Genomic DNA, 21,270 nt, shown 5'->3' with positions numbered 1-21,270 from the left:
GCTTCTGAAGTTCTGCTCTTGCATTATTATTATTACTACTATTAATGTTTTGAGTAGATTTTGTCTTTCTTGCTCAGACAGACAAATTGAATCAATAAAACTTCAAATCAAATCGGGATGTACATCCAGGCACACGAGTCAGTCTTGGATGTCAACCTGCATGACAAGTAGCTTCAGATGATAGATGCTCAAGGTTAGAGGGTTCGTTTGCACAGGCTTCATCATCTTCAAAAATATATGAAGCTGTGTTCGTAGAAAAATCTTGAATGTATGTACACTGCTACAAATATTAAACAGTTTCAATTAATTCATTATGGTAAAACCAGCCTGTTCTAATGCATCAGAATTCATACTGTGGAATGAGAGCATGGTGAAACACACAGTAATTCTTAACTTTAACAAATGTGGAATGAACAGGTTTTCATTGGATGGTAAATTGTTAGATATGGAAAAATTCTGTTGTAAAACCTTCCTTTCTTCTCAAACTCCATGAGCTGCTGTGTACTACAAACAGGCATCCACCTTCATTGTTCACAGTACAATTAATGCATGCATAAACCTATAATTTATGAATAGCACCAGAGAAACTGGAGCCATCAGTTCATTGCTGCTAAATATGTGGGCCAGATTTAAGCGGCAGAGTGCAGACAGATAAACTACACATGAATCAACCCCAACATACTCTGTAGCCCATCACTAATTTAACTAAATTAACTCACAAAAAACACAATAAAGTAATTTTGTATGTAGCATAATGATAGTCAGTTGTTGTCCAGGACCTGAATGATCCAAGGATTACCTACACAACACTTTAATGTGATGAGATCATCAGTGCTGTTACCTAACTGGTTTGAATGCTATGGCTCATGTATTTCTTTTGCTGCATCACCCGTATCCTGTCACTAGATGGAGCTCTGACATGAATTTTGCCACACAATCTTTCCAACATCCTCACCGGAAAAAAAAAAATAACCAAAAGAATAATAAAGATTAGGGTACTATGTATAAGATTAATCAGTAGTACCTACAAAGACAACTGTCCCCTCGCATTGGACTGACTTTCTAACTGTGTGAGCTTTAATTTGCCTTCAGAAAATTCCCCCATTAAAATCAGCAGGGGATTTTGGAGTAACTTTCTAAGAGTGTCTACTATTAGCTCCACAGTTTGTTGCTAAATGACATCATCAAACAAACTGCAGGACAGACTGTGTTGCTAGCACTTGCTGCTAATTAAATTGTGCAGCAAAATGTCTGCTGACTTTTATTTGTTTTTTATTTGTTTTTTAAAAATAACATCACCCATGAGCGGTGATCATTAAAAAATATATTAAAGAGCAGCGCAACTCGAAGTAGATCCACATGAAGCAGGTTGTTCTGTAAGATGTCAGAGAACAGCAATATTTTTTGAAGCAGAGATTTGCCATGTATTCATATTTTCCATTTTTGAGAGACGTTTAAGCTTACTGACCACAACTTACAGCTAAGACGTAGACAACTGCCTGGGGATGCCATGCGGTTAAAGATATGCATATTTTCAACCCCACAGCATGAAGTGGCTCCTCTGGTTTTGTTTTGGATACAGGGTCCCACTACATTTGACTCAGCACAAACAGTGTTACCCTCATACATATATATGTACACTTTGCTCCTGCTTTGCTGATAAAAGACCACAATCAACTGGTAAGTGTTTGTTTTATTGTGCAAATGACCCACATTCTCTGAGTCCCACGTGTCTGGTATCAGAGAGAAAGCACAAATCAGCCAGTTTAAAATTTAAAAAGGCTTTCAACTAGGAGTTGGCTGATTGTGAAACTGTGGCTTGGTAGTGATTCCAACATTCTCTGTAACAATGTGGCTGATAGCCCATATGGATACTCAAAAAAATACTGTAAATCAATCCCCCCTTTGTGCAAGAAAAATAAATAAATCTTAATAATTGTAAAAAAAAAAAATAAATAAATAAATAACAATCTTTCAGTCTAGACTGTTTTATTCAACACAAATTATTGTGACACAATAAACATTTGCATACTTATTTGCAGATATATCCGTGCATTTGTACTTTCAACAAATAACTTGATATTTCTTTTTTAGTTTGCAGTGTCTCCCAGTGTTTTGTTATATTTATTTTTTGTACCTTTTCTGTATCCTAAACAGTATAATATTATAAGAAAACTAAAGTCAGGTCTAGAGAGTCTGTTTATGTAGTAAATTATTATTGTGCCCTTTACATTTGTTTCCTAATGTTTAATCAGAAGACTGATTAAATCAAAACATTTGTCCTTTAGCCTATATTTTCAACCAGAATGACAGCACACCACATCTCACATGCATCAGCATAGAAGAACCACTGTAGGGGAGAACAGGGATGGTTGTAACAAAAGGATAGCTGTAAGAGCATAAGAGCATACATTGTTCCATGTATAACAACTTCCTCCTGTGAAATTGCAGCAAAATCACAGATTTTTTTTTTATAGTGTATACTTTTATCAGCACTTATACTCCTGAAATTAGAAAAGTGTAACCTGTATTTTTTTTTTTTCTTTAAGAGTAGTGTCTCAGGGAAAATGCAAGGCATTTAATCTATGCTAATTTGAAACCACCATGCTGCTACAGCTGGCTAAACAATGGCTCACAGGGGGTGGGGGTGGTTGTAACACCTTTTTAAAAAGTATTATACTATCCCCACGATCACAACTATCCTGCTCTTTTTTTTTCAGCTCCCCAAAGCAGTGGGTGAGAAAAACATTCCCACTGTGAAGCAAAATAAACAAAGTTACACTGTTCTTTTATCCTAGTGGGATTTTAAAATGGGTGCTTTCTGATCTAGATGAAGCCCAGGACGATGTAGAAGCAATGCACAATAAAATTATTAAGATGCATATGGTCTCAATTTGGAATTCTTCACTCTTATTGTTACAACACAGGTTGTGTTATAACCTACCCCAGCAGAAGGGCCGGCTGTAATGAAACTCCTTGTGTTTGACATCAGTTAATTAATTATAGTATATAGCGGAACAGGTTGAAAACACTGCTACTTGCAGCGGGCAAATAAGGCTATTTTATGCCAAAATGTAAGAATCCTGGCACAAAATATTCTGTGAGTTTTAAGTGCTGAAACAAAAAGTGTTACAATCACCCCCAGGCTCCCCTGCTGTTTTCAATTTCACTTTTGCCTACTTCTTGGATTTCTTGTAGTAGAATTTATCATCACAACAACCAGCAACTGTGGCGGATATTTAAGAGTCAGCCATGCCTCATTTATAATTTTTAGGCCCAATAACGTATAACTTTAACTTTTCATGCTATTTTAAACAATAAAAAAGTTCTACTAACCACCACCGTTCTTTAAAAATCAGCAAGGGGGGACAGGAAAGCGTCTATGCAGGAAACAATTCAAGCAGGCCAAGGGTCACTATTTCCCAAAAACCTCTAAGTGAGTTTAGATGTCTTGCCAGTCACTTTGTAGGCTACTAACATATAACATCATCTCCTAAAATAATCTTGTTTAAGTTGAAGACAGAACCCATTGTCCACAACTGAAAAAGACGAATCTTCGCGCGCGCACACGAACGCGCACCAAATTCCACAGACCAATCAGCTTACAGAGAGGAACCCCTCTCCTGTTTGTCCTCTCCTCCGCTCGGACTTTTTATTCGCCATCTCTGTTTCAGAACTATAAAGGCACGCATTTAGGCTTGGGGTTTATTTTAAAATCTTTCATAGCTACACATGGCGCGACTTCCTCAGAAGTTTTGGTACCACTTCTAAGTTAGCGGTTGCTATGGCTGCCAGTTCATGCGAGGCTGGTAGAGAGGGAAGTGACGAGAAGCGCTGTTGTTGGGACACGTGACCAGAGCTGCACTGATCTGTTTTGACAAGCAGCAGGGAGGGAAGTGAGGAAGGGAGGCAGACTGTAAGCATCACGACTAGGAGGACTCACTGTTCCTTTCATCTGCATTTCGCCTGAATAATATCAGTACCGACCTAGTCCTCTAGTTTTAGCAGCCAGCTGGTTTGTCAGTTCCCTCATAACAACCGCTGCTCGGTTAAAAAAAAAGCTCGTGGGAAACGTCGCCGTCGTCCCCGAAGCGCTCGTTTGGAGTCGGACTATTTGTTGTCGGTTTGAAAAGTTTTAATGAGGATCACAAAGGAAGTCGGTACAGGTGGCGTTTCTGACGCAAAGTAGATGGCGACTGTTCGAGCTTTGTGTACGGACAGAAAGTGCACAATGTCCGTGTGATTATCGCCGGTTGTCGTTTCGCGAGAAGAATGATAACGCTGAAAATGTTCTCGTCGTAGCAGAGAAAAATACCGAGACCGCCTGTCATCGGTATTAGCAGCTGAGCCGTGGCTACCTGCGCTACGTTATTGGGGGGTTGAGGATGTTTGCGAGGTCGTCGTCGTCACTAGTACTCGCTTAACAGTATAGAAACAGTAGGGGTTATAGTTGGTTGAGTTTGCTTTCAGGCTAGCACTGCTGAGTTAGCAAACCCCCCGCGTCTTGGTAGTTAGGAGCCAGCGTTACACAAGCGGAGACACCGAAATGAACCACGACTCAACTACGGTTCAGGTGGTGGAATTTGAGACTAGCTGTAAGGGTAGCCGGCTTGCTAGTTAAATTATTTGCAATCAGGACGGTTAGACGCTACCGAGCAGACTGACAATCCTTAAGCTCACTGTAAGTGGCACACGCTATCAGTTATCTTTGTGTTGGACAATACAGCGCGACTGAATGGGAGCAGACAGTAGCATGCTAACAAAGCAATGCTTTGTTGTTGGATAGGGGGCAGTTGGCACCAACACACAGGCTTTACAGCTGATATTACTGCTTAGGTAACGCAGCCGTTCTCAGTCACAGAGGGGGTTCGAGTGGTCCAGACGCCCGCTGTGTTACTGTCCGGGCTGTGTGTGTTAGAAAAAAAGGAGAAGACTGAGATGATCTCTGCAGGACCACCTGAAGGCAACCTGATGACACTGGACAACATGAAGCCCGAGCGAGGTATGTGGGCCAACAGAAACACACGCGCACTCACATATATTTATAGTGTATCTCCCTGGGGTGGTCAGTGTTTGGGCAAGCTGTGCATTTCCGGCTTTTAGTGGACTGACTGTACCCATTTGCCCGAGAGAAGAATCAGGCCAAATAATTACGTAACAGCTGGTCAGCCTGGTCACTGGTTATGTGAATTAACAAATCCTGACCTCGGTAAATGAGTGCATGCATGTGCAGTAAAAAAAAACACATTTGCTGCTCTAGTTTGGATTGTTAACCCTGTCAGCTGTTTAATTTCCTCATCTTTGTATCAGCATATAACCTGCAGCTCTTGTTTTGATAGTTTCTTGCATAGGGTTGCTGCAAAATATTCTTGACACCCACCCTGTTGTGGAAATAAGGCTCCTGCCTTATGCTCTGCAACCTGTTTACAGCTCGCTGTATCTGCAGCAAGAGGTAAAACAGGGACGAGGGGGACATCCTTGTTTGTTTCAGTGTGATTATGCTAATTATACTATTGCATCAATTTGCAAAGGGTAACCCGGTGCCTAAATCTCTGCCCTTGGACTGTTAACAATAGGTTTTGTGTAAGCTCCTTTATTGTGTTGGCTAAATTATTCACTAAGTAAATGATTCACTTGGTGACTGAGTGGTTGTTTGTAATCCAGAGTTTTGGTGGCTTGAATTTGTGGGAATTTCAAAATAGCACCATAGTTGGAAGCAGTGAAGGGCAACTGTTTTCAGTCAGTTATAGTCTTTGTGTTTACATATGTTATGAAACTGCAGGGAGGCTGCTGACTAGCCTGAGTGGGCTTTTACTTAAGAAGAATATGCTGATAATAGTACCCCTACAGCACGCAGTAAACATGTGCCCTACATGGACATAGGCTTTTAATCCCAGCCTTACCTTTCTTTGCCTGTAGGATCCTTTATATAGAAACACGGAGCAAAACATTTGTGGGATGTGACTTGCCAGAGTAAAGGGCACACTGATTGACATAGTACAGTGTAATTATAGCCTAATAATGCAGCACAGCATACTGGGTCAACCGAATAGCCAAAAACAAACTTGCTGGTCCGGTTGATTTACAAATAATCTGTATGCATCTTACTGCATTGTGCAAGCCAGTAGATTGAGAGCTGTTGGCCTGAGACACATTTCTACAGTGCGTCTGTTCTTCACCCTTCATGGATTATCGCTGTCATGTTCTAATTATGAAAGCCTCTGCCAGTAGAAGCTGCACCACAGCAGTAGCTCCCTGTTTGACTGGCAGACACTGTGGTGCTATTGTTATTTTGAACATACTGTGCTGTTCCTGTGGTGGAGATGCCAGATTGCTTATAGGCTAGATGCCTTCTTTTTCTTGTCTCATTTCTCAGAGAAAAGGACTGCAGTGGAGAGGAGAGGAGCTGTTTATTCAAGCAGAATTCTCACACCTGAACTCTGGACATTGTCAGGATAATCAGGACAGTAACTGTCCAAAGCTCCCCTTTCTCACAAGCAGCAAACAGCTTGAGATAGTCTCTGGACATTTACCTGTACTGTTGTCGCATGGATTCAGACTTTGTCCCAAAAAGTGTCGACTGATTGGGACATTTATTTTCACTGGGTAATGGCTTAAAAAAATTTCAGTGATATAGCACAAGGGCCAGATTTTTCTAAGCAGAGCAAATTGGCTTCAATCACAAAAATGCACTGATGAGAGTGTAAAGTTCCACAGGTGATCTACTAACAATGTACTAATTAATGTAGAAAACTGACACCAGTTCATTTTAGTAATGACCAGCACTCTACAGAGAGCAGCGCAAATTAGTGGACCCGATGAGGGAGGGAGTAATCTGCTGCCCAAAATAATACATGTAAGCGCAGGATTTATGCATTACCTACTAAGTCACTGCATAATGCCTGTATTCTTCTGGATTTTTTTTTCTTTTTCTTTTTCTTTTTTTTAAAAATCTGCACACCTTGGGAGACATTAATCTACCACACTTTAGATTTTTCTTGTAATTTTTTTGCATTTAACAGACATTTTAACATGGTATGTGATGTAGAGCTGTGTGTGCTTGCGCACTGCTGGGAAAACCATGCAGAGGCTTTTGTAAGCTCGGGAGTCATCATGAAGGACTGATCTCTGCTTGGCTAAAAACCTGAAACACAGCAAAACCCATTGCTCATTGTAATAAAATAACTTCGCTGCCTGTAATACCCAATACAAGACACATCCTTGTATGTATTCCCTCTTCCCTCCGACACTATATTTGTGATATTGGTGTTATTGAAGACCAGAAATATGTGGAGCACGGATCTAAGCATTTGGGGGGGAGGACTCACTGACAAGCTAGAGGACAGAGCCAAAGTTTTGATACCACATTTATAGCTTTAAGTCATCCACTCATTCCAGTACAAGCTCATTCTGCTAACATTTCCAAATAAATTAACAGTCCTAGCAGCAACTATTTTAGCTACATCAGGAGCAAAATAAAAGCATGCTTTTTCAGTGTTAAATTTAGGGCATTTGCAGTAAACTGCCTGCCACAAACCTTAGTAAACCACATTTGTGTGGTTCATTTAAATACTTCCTTAGCAAAATTTTGCACTGCGAAAGGGGAACTGCTACAAGAACATAGTCCATGCTTTTCAGTCACAAAATTGACACTGCACCTCTTCAATAAATGCTGACAGTAGCTTTATAATGCTAAAAGAGGTTTTTGCACTGCTGCAGATTGTCAGTAAATCTGGTCCCATGTGTGGCCAAAGGCCATCAGTAGCCTGAAGGTCAGCGAGGTCAGATAGAGTTCTTGGGAGTGCCTTGCTTTATAAGTGTAAAAGAAAGAACTGAACAAGTCCAGACACGTACATCTCACACTGCCTCAAGTTGCACTGCCTCTGGCCTCCTGATCAGGTTAGTGTGAAAAGTCATACCTTCTGGGTGGATGACGAGATGAAAAAGTAGTACTCTGCCGAATCTTGCCTCTTGCTCCACCTTTAACCCCTCTGAGATGGAACTAGTGGACTTAATTATGGTCAAATTCAAATTATGAGATTAAGCTTTGTGCTGATCTAACCTAAAGAAACACCCCATTTCAGGTGGATGTGACTGCTGCAAATTTAGCACTGTTTCTTATTGATTTCTGTAACAAAGACTCCTAAACAACATTACTTTAAATATTAAAAGGTGCGAAAAGTGTTCTTAAAAACACAGAAGAACACCATTCTCAGACCATTTTGCAGGTAACAACATAAGTTTGTCAGAATTGATTTCTAAGGAAATAAGCAGGATCAGTCTACACCTTCAAAGAGCTCAGCTCCTGAAAAAAAGAGTTTTCTGACAGTTCATGCAGCATCTCTTTGGGGCATTAGCGAACCTTGCGTTTGTTATTAATGAAGAAAAGGGGCGCTTATATTCTGCTCAGGGGCCTAACCAGAGTCATCTGACCCCCTTGTTTTTCTGTGAGTTGTGCTATGAGTCAGGACAGCATGTGTGTGAGTGTATGCTGGTGTGAGAACAGAGTGAGTGTGACACAGTATACAACAGATTGCTGTTGGCCCTAATAAGCGCTGTACCGTTGAACCATGTGGCTCAACTGACAGATTTTACAGGTCCCATAAAGACCAGCTTTGGAAAACCCAGGCCCTATTTACAGACAGGGAGAAAATGGCTTTTTGTATCGAGTTTCAAACTGTTGCAGCTTAAATGTGGTTAAGCTGGGTTATAAAAGACATAAATTTGCTTTGTGTAGCTGAGGAAAGCATGATTTAAAACCATTTTGAGATTGTTTTCGGCATAAAATCTACAGTTTTGCTAAGTTGAGATATCTCACTGAGATAGTTTCACTATCAGATCAATGGAGTACAAAGAAAAGATCATTTGCATTAGATATTGACTAGACATCATATAGATGAAAGTATGAGCAAGTTGCTTTGTGCCCTCAACCACAGATCTCATTGTCTCTGGTTTTCAAACAGTATGACATGAGATGATCTCAGTGCTAGTCATGTCGGACTTAGTCAGCTGGCAAGCCTCAGTGCTACATTCTTGCTCTTTGTAACGTTACTTGATGCATTTGTATGCCAGCGCTTCCAGTTGAAGACGCTGAACACAACTCCCCCACCCTCCCAGCTCACACCACTGCCTGCCTTCTGCCATACGTTCAGCCAGATTACAGCTGCCTCGAGATGTCCCCGACACTTGCCAGCAGATCAGAGTCTACACTCTCGCTGATGAGAGACCCAGATAACACTGAGCGACATGCACTGTTGTCCCGTATAACACCTGTCTAGTCTCGTGCTGCCTTTGCGTCCTTCTCAGCAGTGATTTGCCTCCACAGCAGGAGGCTGACACAACAGGTGCTCTCTTCTGTTTTACTCTTCTCACACAGTTGGAGGCATCATCATCTTTTTTATTTATTTACTCATTTATTTACTGTCCTTCTGTTCTCAACATATATTTTAGTTCTAGTCAAATCCAAAGGTAGGTGGACAGTCACAATAGATTTGAAATGAAGTGATGAAGATGAAGATTGAAGTGCAGGCATTTGACTTTAATTCAAAGGGTTTCATAAAGTTACTGCATTAACAAATTCATTTCATTAAACTGGATTCAGTTTTATTTATATAGTGCCAAATCACAGCAATAGTCATCTCGCTTCATATAATAAAGTAAGAAAAAGGAATTACAGCCATTTATGCATTGTCCCTCCTCTGATCTTTCCCAAAATCATCTATTTTAAGGCACCTGGAAGCTGAAAAACAGGAATTTATTCAGAACAAAACCATAACTCTAAAGTCATTCACATTTATTTAAAAGAATCTGTTTGTTTGTTTTTTCACCTGTTTACAAAGACTTGCAGCTGGAATTAATTTTATCATCTAGTTAAAGTACTTTTTACATATTGTCTTTTCAATACAAAGTCATGGCCATTTGCTGACCCAGCTACAATGAACATAAATATTGGACTGCCCATTGTACAGCCAGCTTTGGAGCAGCCTTTCGTAATGAATACCATTCAGCTGTGAGCTACTATGCTGGCCCCCCCGAGTAATCAGCCTAAATCAATGCTGTTGTGACAGGTTTCACTGTAAGTAGCCTAGCCTAGCGATTCTATGGGATTGGGCACCCAGTCCTACCAGACCAGTAATGCTCTTATGTAATGCTGGAGGATTTTTTATTAAGTACACCAACCTTTTATCTGGACGCAAGTGTGCTCTTAGTCTATACGTACATACTGTGTGTGCATATATCAACTTGACATTAAAGCTCATAACTTTAGAAATCTGTATCCACATGCACACACTGAACGCATCCACTCTGTGTGAAAGCTCACTGTTAACACACTTTATGGAAAAATACACTATCCAGACTCGGTGCTGGACTGGCTGAAGCTGTAAGTGGCATCATGGGTCATATTTCTGCTGCCAGCGAGTGATGTCATCACTTGTTCGTTCGTCACATCCTCCCGCCCCTGTGGCTTCATGTAGCCAACCAGCAGCCAGCTCTGCAGGAACAGGAAGAGCCATCTGGGCCTGGTGATTTTTCTTGGTGGGGGTGGTATTGTGGCGATGGTGGTGATGTCTATGTCTCTTTGTCTCTGTGAATTTAGTTTTTTTGTTTTTAGTTCTGTCTGTCATTGGGTTGTTTTGTTTAGTGTAAAAAAAAAACAAACAAAAAAAAACACTAAATGAATTCACTAAAGTCGACATTTCAACCTGTAAGAGAAGCTTTTGGATTGATGTGGACAAGCTAAACAGGGTTAATGCAATAAGCAAACCATGTTTCTATGTATAGGAACTTAATCTCCATGGAAAATCAAATCTGGGTGGTGCATCCTTCCTTTCACTTGAAGTTTTAATCCCTGATGTGACATAACAACTGTTCTGTTACACTATAAGCTCTGTGGGTCTAGCACTGTTTGCTTGAAAAGCACAAAAATACAAGGCATCCATGCTTGTTAGAAATGTTTTGAGTATTACTTTGTCATGCTCCATTCATGTGTGTTATTTCTGTAACTGAGAAACCAAAATGACAGCTTCTTGTTAATCTCAGTGTTTGGATAGGAGTATGTTAGGGGATGTGTGATTATTGCTATTCTGCCAGGTCTGAGCGGAGGGAAACCTCCTGGCAATTACTTTTCTTTCTGACTTCCTTGCTCCACTGGTCTTTTACTTCTCCAATCTCCTTTTTGCTCTCCTCCCCTTTTTCTCTGCACTCCTCTGAATCACATCAAATAGACCTCAGCTACTGTAACACCTCAGCACTTAACACCCCCACCTCCACTATCTGCTTATAATATCTAGAGAAAAAGCACATTGAAATAGAGCTACCTTGATTTACTGTTTTATACACAAGAACCAAATACCTGATAGTAAATTTAACCGTGTATTTTTACAGACTGCTCAGTGATGGCATTATGCACATTTATTTGTGTGTATAATAATGCAGTGAGTTCAGGAAAATTGGCCTATGATTTAGGATTACTCCACGCATCTGAGTGTCTGCTTCGTAAAACTCATTTTCATATTTCATTTTTTGTAAATGAAATATGAATTTGACATTCAAACGACCAGAAAGTCAAGAGTGGCTGCTGAGTCCAAATCTAAATTTTATCTTTAATTTCCAGAGAACTTCTCTATATAAATTACATTGTCTTTATACCAGACATTATATATAAAACATTTTCTCACCCATGTTTAATTTAGTGATGTGCTGGTCCAAGTTTTTCCAATATCTGATACAATGCAGATACCTTGGGCTTGGGTATCTGCCAATAAAGAGTACCGGTCCAGTGCCAGTATTAAATTTGTTGCCTGTTTTCCTCTCTGTGAGGAAGAGACTGGGAATCTTTTCTATGTTTATTGCAATCTCGTCGGGCGTAACCTAAACACTGCTGTTCTAACTTAATAAAATAAAATGTGACAAATTAGCACATCCCAAAATATACATTTATTGAATATATTTATTTATTAGTAAAATAAATATGCAAAAGTATAAGTGAAATACCTCCAAACTGCTGCTGCTTTGTTGTTAGCTTCCTCCATCCTGCAGGATGATGCTGCCACACTGCAGAGTAAACGCAGAACAACATAGAACTAAACTGAATAGATCAGCATGTTGTCAACGATGCATGATCCAGCTTTTTAAGTCAGGATCAGGCCAATATCGAATCCAAATGTTGTAACATTACGCCCCCAATATACATATTACATTCTCTAAACCAGTGTTTAAATAACAAAACGTTCTACTGTGTTAGTTGTCATCTATTTATTTATTTAAACAACTGGTTGATGATAATATAGCCTCAGCAGTGAAGATGGTTGAATTTTCTTTGGGGGTTTACTACACTACATATCTTTGGGTCTTACGTAAGCACCACTTTAATCAAGTTAGCACACCAGACACCTCACCAGTTTCTGTCCTTCCATGCTGACTGTGTGCTGTTGTGATCTGCTGCTAAAAGAGCAAAACAGGTGACTCAGAAATGAAACGTCAGATGACACTATTGAGGCCCCATTATATCTGCTGTTCTGTCTGGCGAATGGCACCATATGGCAAAGTTGATGTCAAATTGACGTGGAAAAACTTTGGAACACAAAAAACTCAGAAATTTCTTTGTTTCTGATTTTGAATTCTTCTCCTCTTATACCAGTGCTGATGTTAACAGCGACCACAAATAGATGTGCTTGTGTGAATAATAAGACAGAATAATAAAATAAAAATAAACTTTTTTACTGTGACTGTAATTCTGTTGACTTTTCTTGTAAATTATTAGATGTAATTTTTTATATATTTAATTGGGTTCTTCTACAATAACTAATCTCTTTCATGTGACCTTTTCTTTTAGAGTAATGGAATAATGGGTACACATATGCAAACACAGGCTACTAGTCTCTGTTAATGGAGAGCACCTTCGGGCCTCTTTCTGAGAGTGTTAGCACATTCTTTCTTAACCACAGTGTGAGGTGAAGTTAATTTGAAACTCATCACAACTATCACCGCTCCTTAGCTCTATTGTCTCATCTCATTTCTTGCAGGCCAACAACCAGGCTTAGTAATGAGTCAGGTGATTCCTTATCACCCCCCAAACATTGCTTCATCCTCCCAGCAAACCAGCTGACGGTCACTCTTTCCTGTTCAACTGAATTAGTGCTCTTTTTTTACCTTTGCTTGGCTGACTTTAGTGGTTAGATTTTTGTTTTTAGATGGTTATATGCTTTTAATGAATACTGTTGAAATTTGCTGTCAAGAGCTGCAACCTTGGCCTTCCCTTCCCAGATTAATCATTCTGCACAACCCTGCCAGGAGTAAGGCAAAAGTTTTGTGCAACTGTGTCAGCTTTAGCTTTTTGATTCTTTGTCCACAGCAGCTAATTCCACTCGCCAACCAAATCAGTCTGGCCCACTTTTCATACTGCCTTTGGAGCTACGCTGCTCAGGTTGCCGAATTCATACTCCCCTGTCTAGAAATTGACACTGGCAGAACAGGAGAGGTCAAAAGCCTGTGCTTTCACATTAGGCAGGGTAGCTCTGATTACAGAAAGAGGCTGGTTTGTCCTACTGCCCTAGTGACCTGTAGCTGCTAGCAGTCAGCTTGCTGAAATTTAATAGAGGAATGATGTGGAGTGAATATAAATTTAAAAATAATCAACATTAACTTTTTGTCATTCTCATATATGTAAATTTATAAATTTTTTCCAGTACACCTGATATAATATCAAGCTGTGTATTTGCAGGGGGTTTTTTTGTTGTTGTTGTTTGTTTGTTTTTTAGTTTAAGAGTCTGAGTTAACTAAATGAAAAGTAGAATCTGTAGTGTACAGGCTAGTTTAGGCAGGTCTTCACTGAAGCTTAGAAATTCTCACTTTAACTAGTGCCCACCTTGTCCGGTATTGCTGTACTCACTCCACTCCAGTCCAGGTTACATAACAGATATTAGTTAGACAATGAGTTTGAAAAGGACCACTCTTGCCTGAATAACAGGCTTTGGGCTTCATGGCTACAGTGTGTACAAATAAGGTTAAACAGGATACTGCAGAAAGCGAAGGTCAAAAAGGGCACTGTAGAGGGCATACCAGACCTCTGAAGATATTGTTACGGCTATTTCAGGGGAACTCAGAGAGGATTAGGAGACCTCCAAGAACAGATAATGAATTATTACCAAATGTCATGAATGCCTGTCTCGTTATTTTTATGTAGGTGGAACTTTCTTAAATCTGCACTTAGGATTTGAGTTTTTCTCTACTTAACAGTTGTTCAATCTGCTGCATTTACACCACGAATCTGCCCAGTATAACCAGTCTTCTACATTTAGCCACCAAGCAACTCATTTGAATAATAAGGGGTTTAAGTACCTTACTTAAGGACTTCAGTTGCTATGGTTGTCAAAGATAAAGGGAACATACTGCATCTCATTCCTTACCCTGGGTAGCTCAGCAGGATGGGATTTGAATTTACACCTTTGTGTTCACTGGTTAGCCAAGAGTGTGCAGATTTAGAGTTCAGAGAAACTGTGCAAGCTGATTTTGCCAGTCTGTAGAGTTAAGGCTGCACTAATTACTAAAATCAGCCTGCATAGTGTGTAGTTTCACTGAAATCCTTCAGACTCATTACACTCTGTCAATCGCAGTTACCTAACCCTAATAAACTGCCATTGTTACTGGTGCTTTCATCATCCAGTACTGACCCAATAGTGTGAGAAAGCTGAACAGATTTGTGTGCATGAACTAAACAAATGTTTTCTTCAGTAAGTGTGGGTTTGAACTCAGTGACATGCAAATTTTTTTCTCATTAGCCAAATCCAAAAAAATATTTACCTACCTGGAATTTTTGGTGTTAAAGCTGGACATAGAGATGAGGATATGTAAGGTAGTAAACTAAAATAGTAGTTGAGACAAGGTGTATAGCTCTTTATAGCTATTTCATAAAATCAAGTCCTGCTAGATTTAAAAAATTTTTTTTAAAAAAAGCCTGAAGTTAACTTTTTGTTGTTCAGATGAGTTTGTTTATTTGTTTTAGTCCTTCTGAGTCCTGTTAAGCTTAATGTATGTTTTTTTCCCCATGAGCTCAGAGTTTGTTTATCATGTAACATCAACAGTATGTTTCTCAGCTACTAAACAACTGCTCTTTTTTTTATGGCTGACAATAATGGGTGTGAGAGAGAGGACAAGGTGGTGGGTCAGTCTGGGTCATGTGTGTGTGTGTGTGTGTGTGTGTGTGTGTGTGTGTGTGTGTGTGTGTGTGTGTGTTTGTGTGTGTGTGTGTGTGTGTGTGTTTGGCTGTTGGCAGTTGGAGAATAAAAGCTGAGTTCACAAAGCAGAAGGGTTCTCCTCAGCTGGAATGGGACTAAAGTCCCTCAGCCAATCAGAACCTGTTGCTATGTCTCATGTGAATCTGCCCCTTTGTGTTGTGAGTGTGAGAGGGACACACACACATACAGAGTCCATAGTTTTAGAGGAACTTTTTAACTAATCACAAGGGAGGAAAGTGGCAAAGTTTTCAGAAAGGAGGAGGTAAATACCAATATAGTGTTTCTGGAGCTAAGTAACTGTCGACAGAGTCCAAGGTTTATTGGTGAGATACATTGGCAGTCAGGGTCTCCTAGTCTGTTAGTAGTCTGTTAGTAAAACTCTAAAACAACTGTGATTTGTTTTGTTTTTAAAATTGAACCTGGAGCTCTCTTTATGAGAGATCTTTACCATTATTTACAGCCGCTGGCAAAAAAACATTCCAGTTTCTTGGCAGACTTCACCACTTCCAGTGTTTTGTAATCTTGTAACACAAGGCAGACAAAAGCAGGAAAGGTGAGCTGGCAGTGATGTGTGATTCATGTTTTAAAAAGCTATGGAAATACAGCTGACCCTGTTATTACAAGTGAAGTTAAGCCACAATCCTCTGCTGTTTTACTGCAGAGACAGAGACTAAAAGCTCTGTCTGTATAGCGATTCAGGGTACCATAAACACTGAGGATAACATGTGCAACGACATAGAGAGAGCTCAGCACTCACAAAGCATGATCACATAAACGGCTTAAGTGTCATAACAGAAAATCAGAATGTGCAAAGCAAGGCTGTGGTATAGAGCTGGAGCACCTCAGTGTAGATAGATCACTGCACCGTCACAGAGCACAGCTGAAGCATTAACTGTCACTTGCAAAGACACATATTGGTGGAGAAAATTCCTATACCGAGACAGTCTTCAATCACCGTGATGGGAATCTTTAACACAATTTCCCAGTTGCCCTGGTAACGTGTGTCCCACCCACCTTTCTTCCCTGGTCAGTGGTTATGATTGTTGATCATCGTGTTCCTCCATTCCTAGATCATTCAGCTGGAAGAAAAATGACTGACACCGTATCGCTCATTTTCCTCCTTTTTGTGTTGGAAGTTGTTTTGTTTGTTTTTAATAAGAAAAGCTGAGGTTATTTATTGCTACAGAGCCTGTGTGGTTACATGGGTCTTAAGTCTTATTGCAGGTTCTTTTTACACAGGAAATTTAGCAAGATTGAAACTCTTAAATTCCTCCCATAGGTACACTGTACTGTACCAGTCAAAAGTTTGGACACACTCACCCATTCAAATGAATTCATATGAATGAGTGCATATGTGCATGTTCTGGAAGACTTAGTTTCTAAAACTGGCTTCTTATTTTTCACTGGTGACCACCTGCCCCCTAAAAATATATCATCTGCATCTGATTAATTCAGTTGTCTGAAACCATGTGCATCACAATTTCATAAGGAACCAAGTTTCCATGAGCTTTTCCTGGAATATTCAAAGCTTCCTCTGGCATGTGATGAAGAATGACAATTGGCCACTATTGGTAATGTAACTTGATACTTTGCAGGCAGGTCACAGCTGCTAAGCTGTTACAGTTCAGGTGATCCCCCCCAAACCTTTTGTTAGCTTGTGATATGTAGCACATGACTATTGGGGGTGGTTAACTTCTGAATTTGTGAAGTTATACAAGAGTGTTCACTCAGATGTTTGACTGTTCTTTGTTTTGGTTTTATTTTTGTTTGTTTGTTTGGGGGCATAAGATGGCATGTCCCTCTTACTTACAAAGCTTAAGAGGGAGAACATCCATACACTAACAATTGTGTTCAGTGCTTTGTCCTCATTTTCTAACTTATACATGAGTCATTCCTGACTTTAACTGGGGACAGTTTATTAATCACACCATGGAGATCATCTACCCTAGACAGTCTAGATGTTTGTAACATGAGAGGTTCGTGACACATGTCATGAAAATGTTGAAACTGACTGCAAAAACAGACACTTCCTTAGTGACCTCTTGTTTGGCAAGAACAGTGGAAGATCTGTTTTTTGCTTTTCACTGGTATTATGTAGAACTCAAAAAGACCAGACAACAGAAGTTTTTTTTTTTTGTTTTTTTTTAAACCTAACATTTTAAATTAACCTCGTGAGGCTGTAAACACTGTCACACCTGGAACATCAACAAGGTGAAATCAGGAAACCAAACACTATGCAGACATAAGCAAAATGCAAGCACTCAACATAGTTGTGTAAGCTGCCAGATCTTTACTAGATCTGTGAATAATCTATGTGGACATATAATGATTGACTGTTCAATTCAATTCAATTCAATTTTATTTATATAGCGCCAAATCACAACAAACAGTCGCCTCAAGGCGCTTTGTATTGCGGGTAAAGACCCTACAATAATACAGAGAAAACCCAACAGTCAAAAACGACCCCCTATGAGCAGCACTTGGTGACAGTGGGAAGGAAAAACTCCCTTTTAACAGGAAGAAACCTGCAGCAGAACCAGGCTCAGGGAGGGGCAGTCATCTGCTGCGACCGGTTGGGTTGAGGGGAGAGAAAAGACATGCTGTGGAAGAGAGCCAGAGATTAATAACAATTAATGATTAAATGCAGAGTGGAGTATAAACAAAGTAAATAAGGTGAATGAAAAGAAACAGTCTATTGTGGGAACCCCCCCAGCAGCCTAGGCCTATAGCAGCATAACTAAGAAATGGTTCAGGGTCACCTGATCCAGCCCTAACTATAAGCTTGATCAAAAAGGAAAGTTTTAAGCCTAATCTTAAAAATAGAGAGGGTGTCTGTCTCCCGAATCCAAGCTGGAAGCTGGTTCCACAGAAGAGGGGCCACTGAAGAGCATAATAATGAAGGAATTAGATCCTTAAACTTAGTCACAGCACTTTCAGAAAGACTTCTACTGTAATAAAACCTATTCCCTACTGCTGTGTAATTCATTAAAGTAAATGTAAATGTTACTAAGAAATGATCAGACAGGAGGGGTCTTTCAGGGAATACTGTTAAGTCTTCAGTTTCTATGCCATATGTCAGGACAAGATCCAGAAGAGGGGTAAATACTTTTTCTGCAGCATTTTATATATTTTGGGACAGATAGTTGTGATCCTTCAGATGTAAAGGCGGCATAGTTACAGTTAGTTTGGTCCTGTAAACCACCTGGCCTCCAAATATAGTCAGTCAAACTGCAGAACTAGCCATGGAACACACACACACACAAAAAAACAAAACAAAACAAAAAAAAAACCAGCCTTGCAAACAATTCCCATAGTGGTGGAAATGCAGTTGCCGGAGCTGCTGACACTTCAAATGTGCCACCTGCTTTGCCACCAGAGCATTTGTATACTTTGAAGCTGAAAATGTGCTTTCATGGTTTTGGGTAGTTGCATAGTGGACATCAGGCTGCTTGCATAAGCACAGCTTTGTGGTGGATTTTAGGGGAGCCCCTTCAGAAATAGTCCATAAAGTTGTCTGTATTGTGATAGCTCAGCATAACAGCTAGAATATGTAGAAATCAAAGGAGTAGAATTGTATGGATGTCAGCATTTCAGCAAGTAACTTGTGGCTGTTGGAACTTTTCTCACAGTCTTGTAATACTGATAATTATTCTTATCTTTCAGTAATGTATGGCTTCAGGCTCTCTCCACTTTAGCAGTTTCTAATATGGGTTTTCATAGCAGACGCCATCACTAAGTCATCAAATAGTTGGTTGTGGGAACCTTGACTTTAAAATAAGAGAGAGAAAAACAGAACGAGAGCTACCAAGTTGTGTCTATATTTATCACACTGGGGGCTGCAGTAAAGGGATTTAGCATAGAAGAACGGTCTTGTAAAGGCAGCTGCGAGTGTGTCTTTATATCTGTATTAGGGCTGCAAAATTCTTTTAAAAATTTAAAAAGGGGAATCTCAGTTTTCCCCAATGCAAAATCCAGAGTACAGTTGTGTCTAGATAATTAAAATATTGCATTTTGTAATGTCTTTTTGAACATTAGAGAAACTGTGATGGTGCTCTGTTAGATGTACTTTTGCACCAGCAATGCACCATATCATATGTTGTGGTGCTGTTTCCTTTGGTTACTGGTGTTGATGCTGTTGCAGCTATGGTTTAAAAAAAAAAAAAAAAGATGTGACATATGCTGCTTTTATTTAATCTCTCCTTTGAATGAAACTGCATTCAGCACAGTAGATTCTCACCCTAATTTAATGGAACTGCTATTAAATATATGTTTATTTCTTTATTTTTCCATTACTGATGCACAGGTTTGTTTGTTTTTTACATCATATGACACAAAAACAAAACCAGTGCTTTGTTTTATTCTACTGATCCCTTTAATAATGCATACTGTACATTATAGAACTGCAGCGTTGTGTTCCGCAAAACTCTGGCTTAAAAATCAGTTGGCTATATCTTGCAAGCCCTAGAGTACTTGGCACATCTGCTATGTCCAATCTATGCATGATTGAAGGTGAGGTCATTACTGCATCACATTTTTAATTTATATTTCATGCAGTGATGACTAAGAGGTGCGAGTGCAGCCAGAAAAAACCTTTACTTTGAATTGTTCAAGTATCGAGGACATCCACAGCTGTACCTGATCAGAATAAGAAATTTGTGATTGAAAAGACTGAACCTTCTCTGTTTGGCTCCATTCAGAAAGAGTTAGATATCATTGTGTGTTAAGCTGACACACCTCAGTGAGCCCAACAGACTGCTGCCACTGCTGTGCTGAAGCAGCCTGGAAATTGCCTTAATGCACTGCCTCCCGGCTGGCTGGTTATCTGAAGTCTGCAGGTCCCAAAAAAATCAAATGTCTTAGACTTATCAACTTAAAACCTCAAAAGATTTTAAGCATCAAGACCAAGACTGAGCATTTTAACTTTCAGAAGTTGCAAATACCCTTTTTGTGTCTTTGCTTGCTTGAGTTTTCTCAAGAAATTGGTCCACTTGTACAGATCTTTGTTCAGAGTTTTATTGTTTATTCATCTTGAGAAAATTGACTCAGCCCCACTAGAGCAGTGGAGGAAACTCAGTGATTACTATGAGTTACTCATTATTTTTACAGGGCTTTTAAAGAAAATGTGTATTTACTGTTCCCTTTTCTCATGCTTCTCAAGTTGATTCTAATATTAGACATTTTATACAATGGCAAGTGAAACACCCACTGATTGATCTTTGTTGTTGTTATATAAATGTTGAATCATGTTTTGTTTTTTGTTTTTTCCCTCTTTATTGGAAAATAAGTATTACACTCACAGATTAATTAAGAGAAAATCAAAGAAGTCCACGGTGTAAAATTGAAAATACTCGCAGTGCATGACATGGTATGTGTTTGTGCTGTTCTCATCTTTAAGACCTGCCTCATTTACAGAATAACTGACATTTCTTTAGAGTTTTTTCTGTTTCTTTTTCCTGTGGATGTGCTTTGACAGGAACTCAGCTGAGACAAGTGTCACCTAATTCTCTTTATAGTTTTAATTTTTTTTTAAATTTTTTTTTATCAAGGTTCAAACGTTTGAATGAAAATCACTTGACAGACAGTTAACTGAAAACATGGTTAAAATGACTTCCTGTCTGCCCTTTGAACTAACTGTAGGTTTCCTCTTTGCCCTTCAGTCATCTGTCTCCTTCAGTATCTCTGCAGACCTTCTGTCTTTCTCTTTGTGAACTCTGGCTGCTGCCTTGCAGTATGTTATCCCCTTTTTGTGCAAGCTATACTCTCTTTTTGGATAATCAGTAGTCCAGCTTTAGGTAGGTGAACTCTGCATTATTGAATTCCCATGATGACTTTAATGTGTGAATTTTCCTTTTCTGCCACTGGCTTTTATCTACAGTCACCTCCACCTCACTTTTGGGAATAAAGTGAATATTTTAGCCATTTTTTAAGCACATATGCAATAGCTACTGTTTCTACATCTTAAATATCAGGATTTCATGTTTTTTCTAACACAAGAGAGTGAACAAAACTTTTGTGGATTGGATATATGAAGATG

At 39.5% G+C, this 21,270-nt stretch overlaps 1 protein-coding gene across 2 annotated transcripts in view; it reads left to right on the top strand.

Annotated features, from left to right (window-relative positions):
* Window positions 1–3,658: 3,658 nt before the first annotated feature.
* atosa (atos homolog A) overlaps window positions 3,659–21,270 on the top strand; it is a 32,345-nt gene continuing 14,733 nt past the window's right edge. For both annotated transcript variants that reach the window (XM_030720424.1, XM_030720415.1), the window contains exon 1: window positions 3,659–5,002. In XM_030720424.1, coding sequence (XP_030576284.1) covers window positions 4,939–5,002 — 64 coding nt within the window. In that variant the 5' untranslated portion in view covers window positions 3,659–4,938. The remainder of the gene's footprint in view (window positions 5,003–21,270) is intronic.

The sequence above is a fragment of the Archocentrus centrarchus genome, chromosome 3 (assembly GCF_007364275.1).
Source record: "Archocentrus centrarchus isolate MPI-CPG fArcCen1 chromosome 3, fArcCen1, whole genome shotgun sequence".
Lineage (NCBI taxonomy): Eukaryota > Metazoa > Chordata > Actinopteri > Cichliformes > Cichlidae > Archocentrus > Archocentrus centrarchus.
Note: the sequence above shows the minus strand (reverse complement) of the source record. Positions and strands in the feature narration are given on the sequence as shown.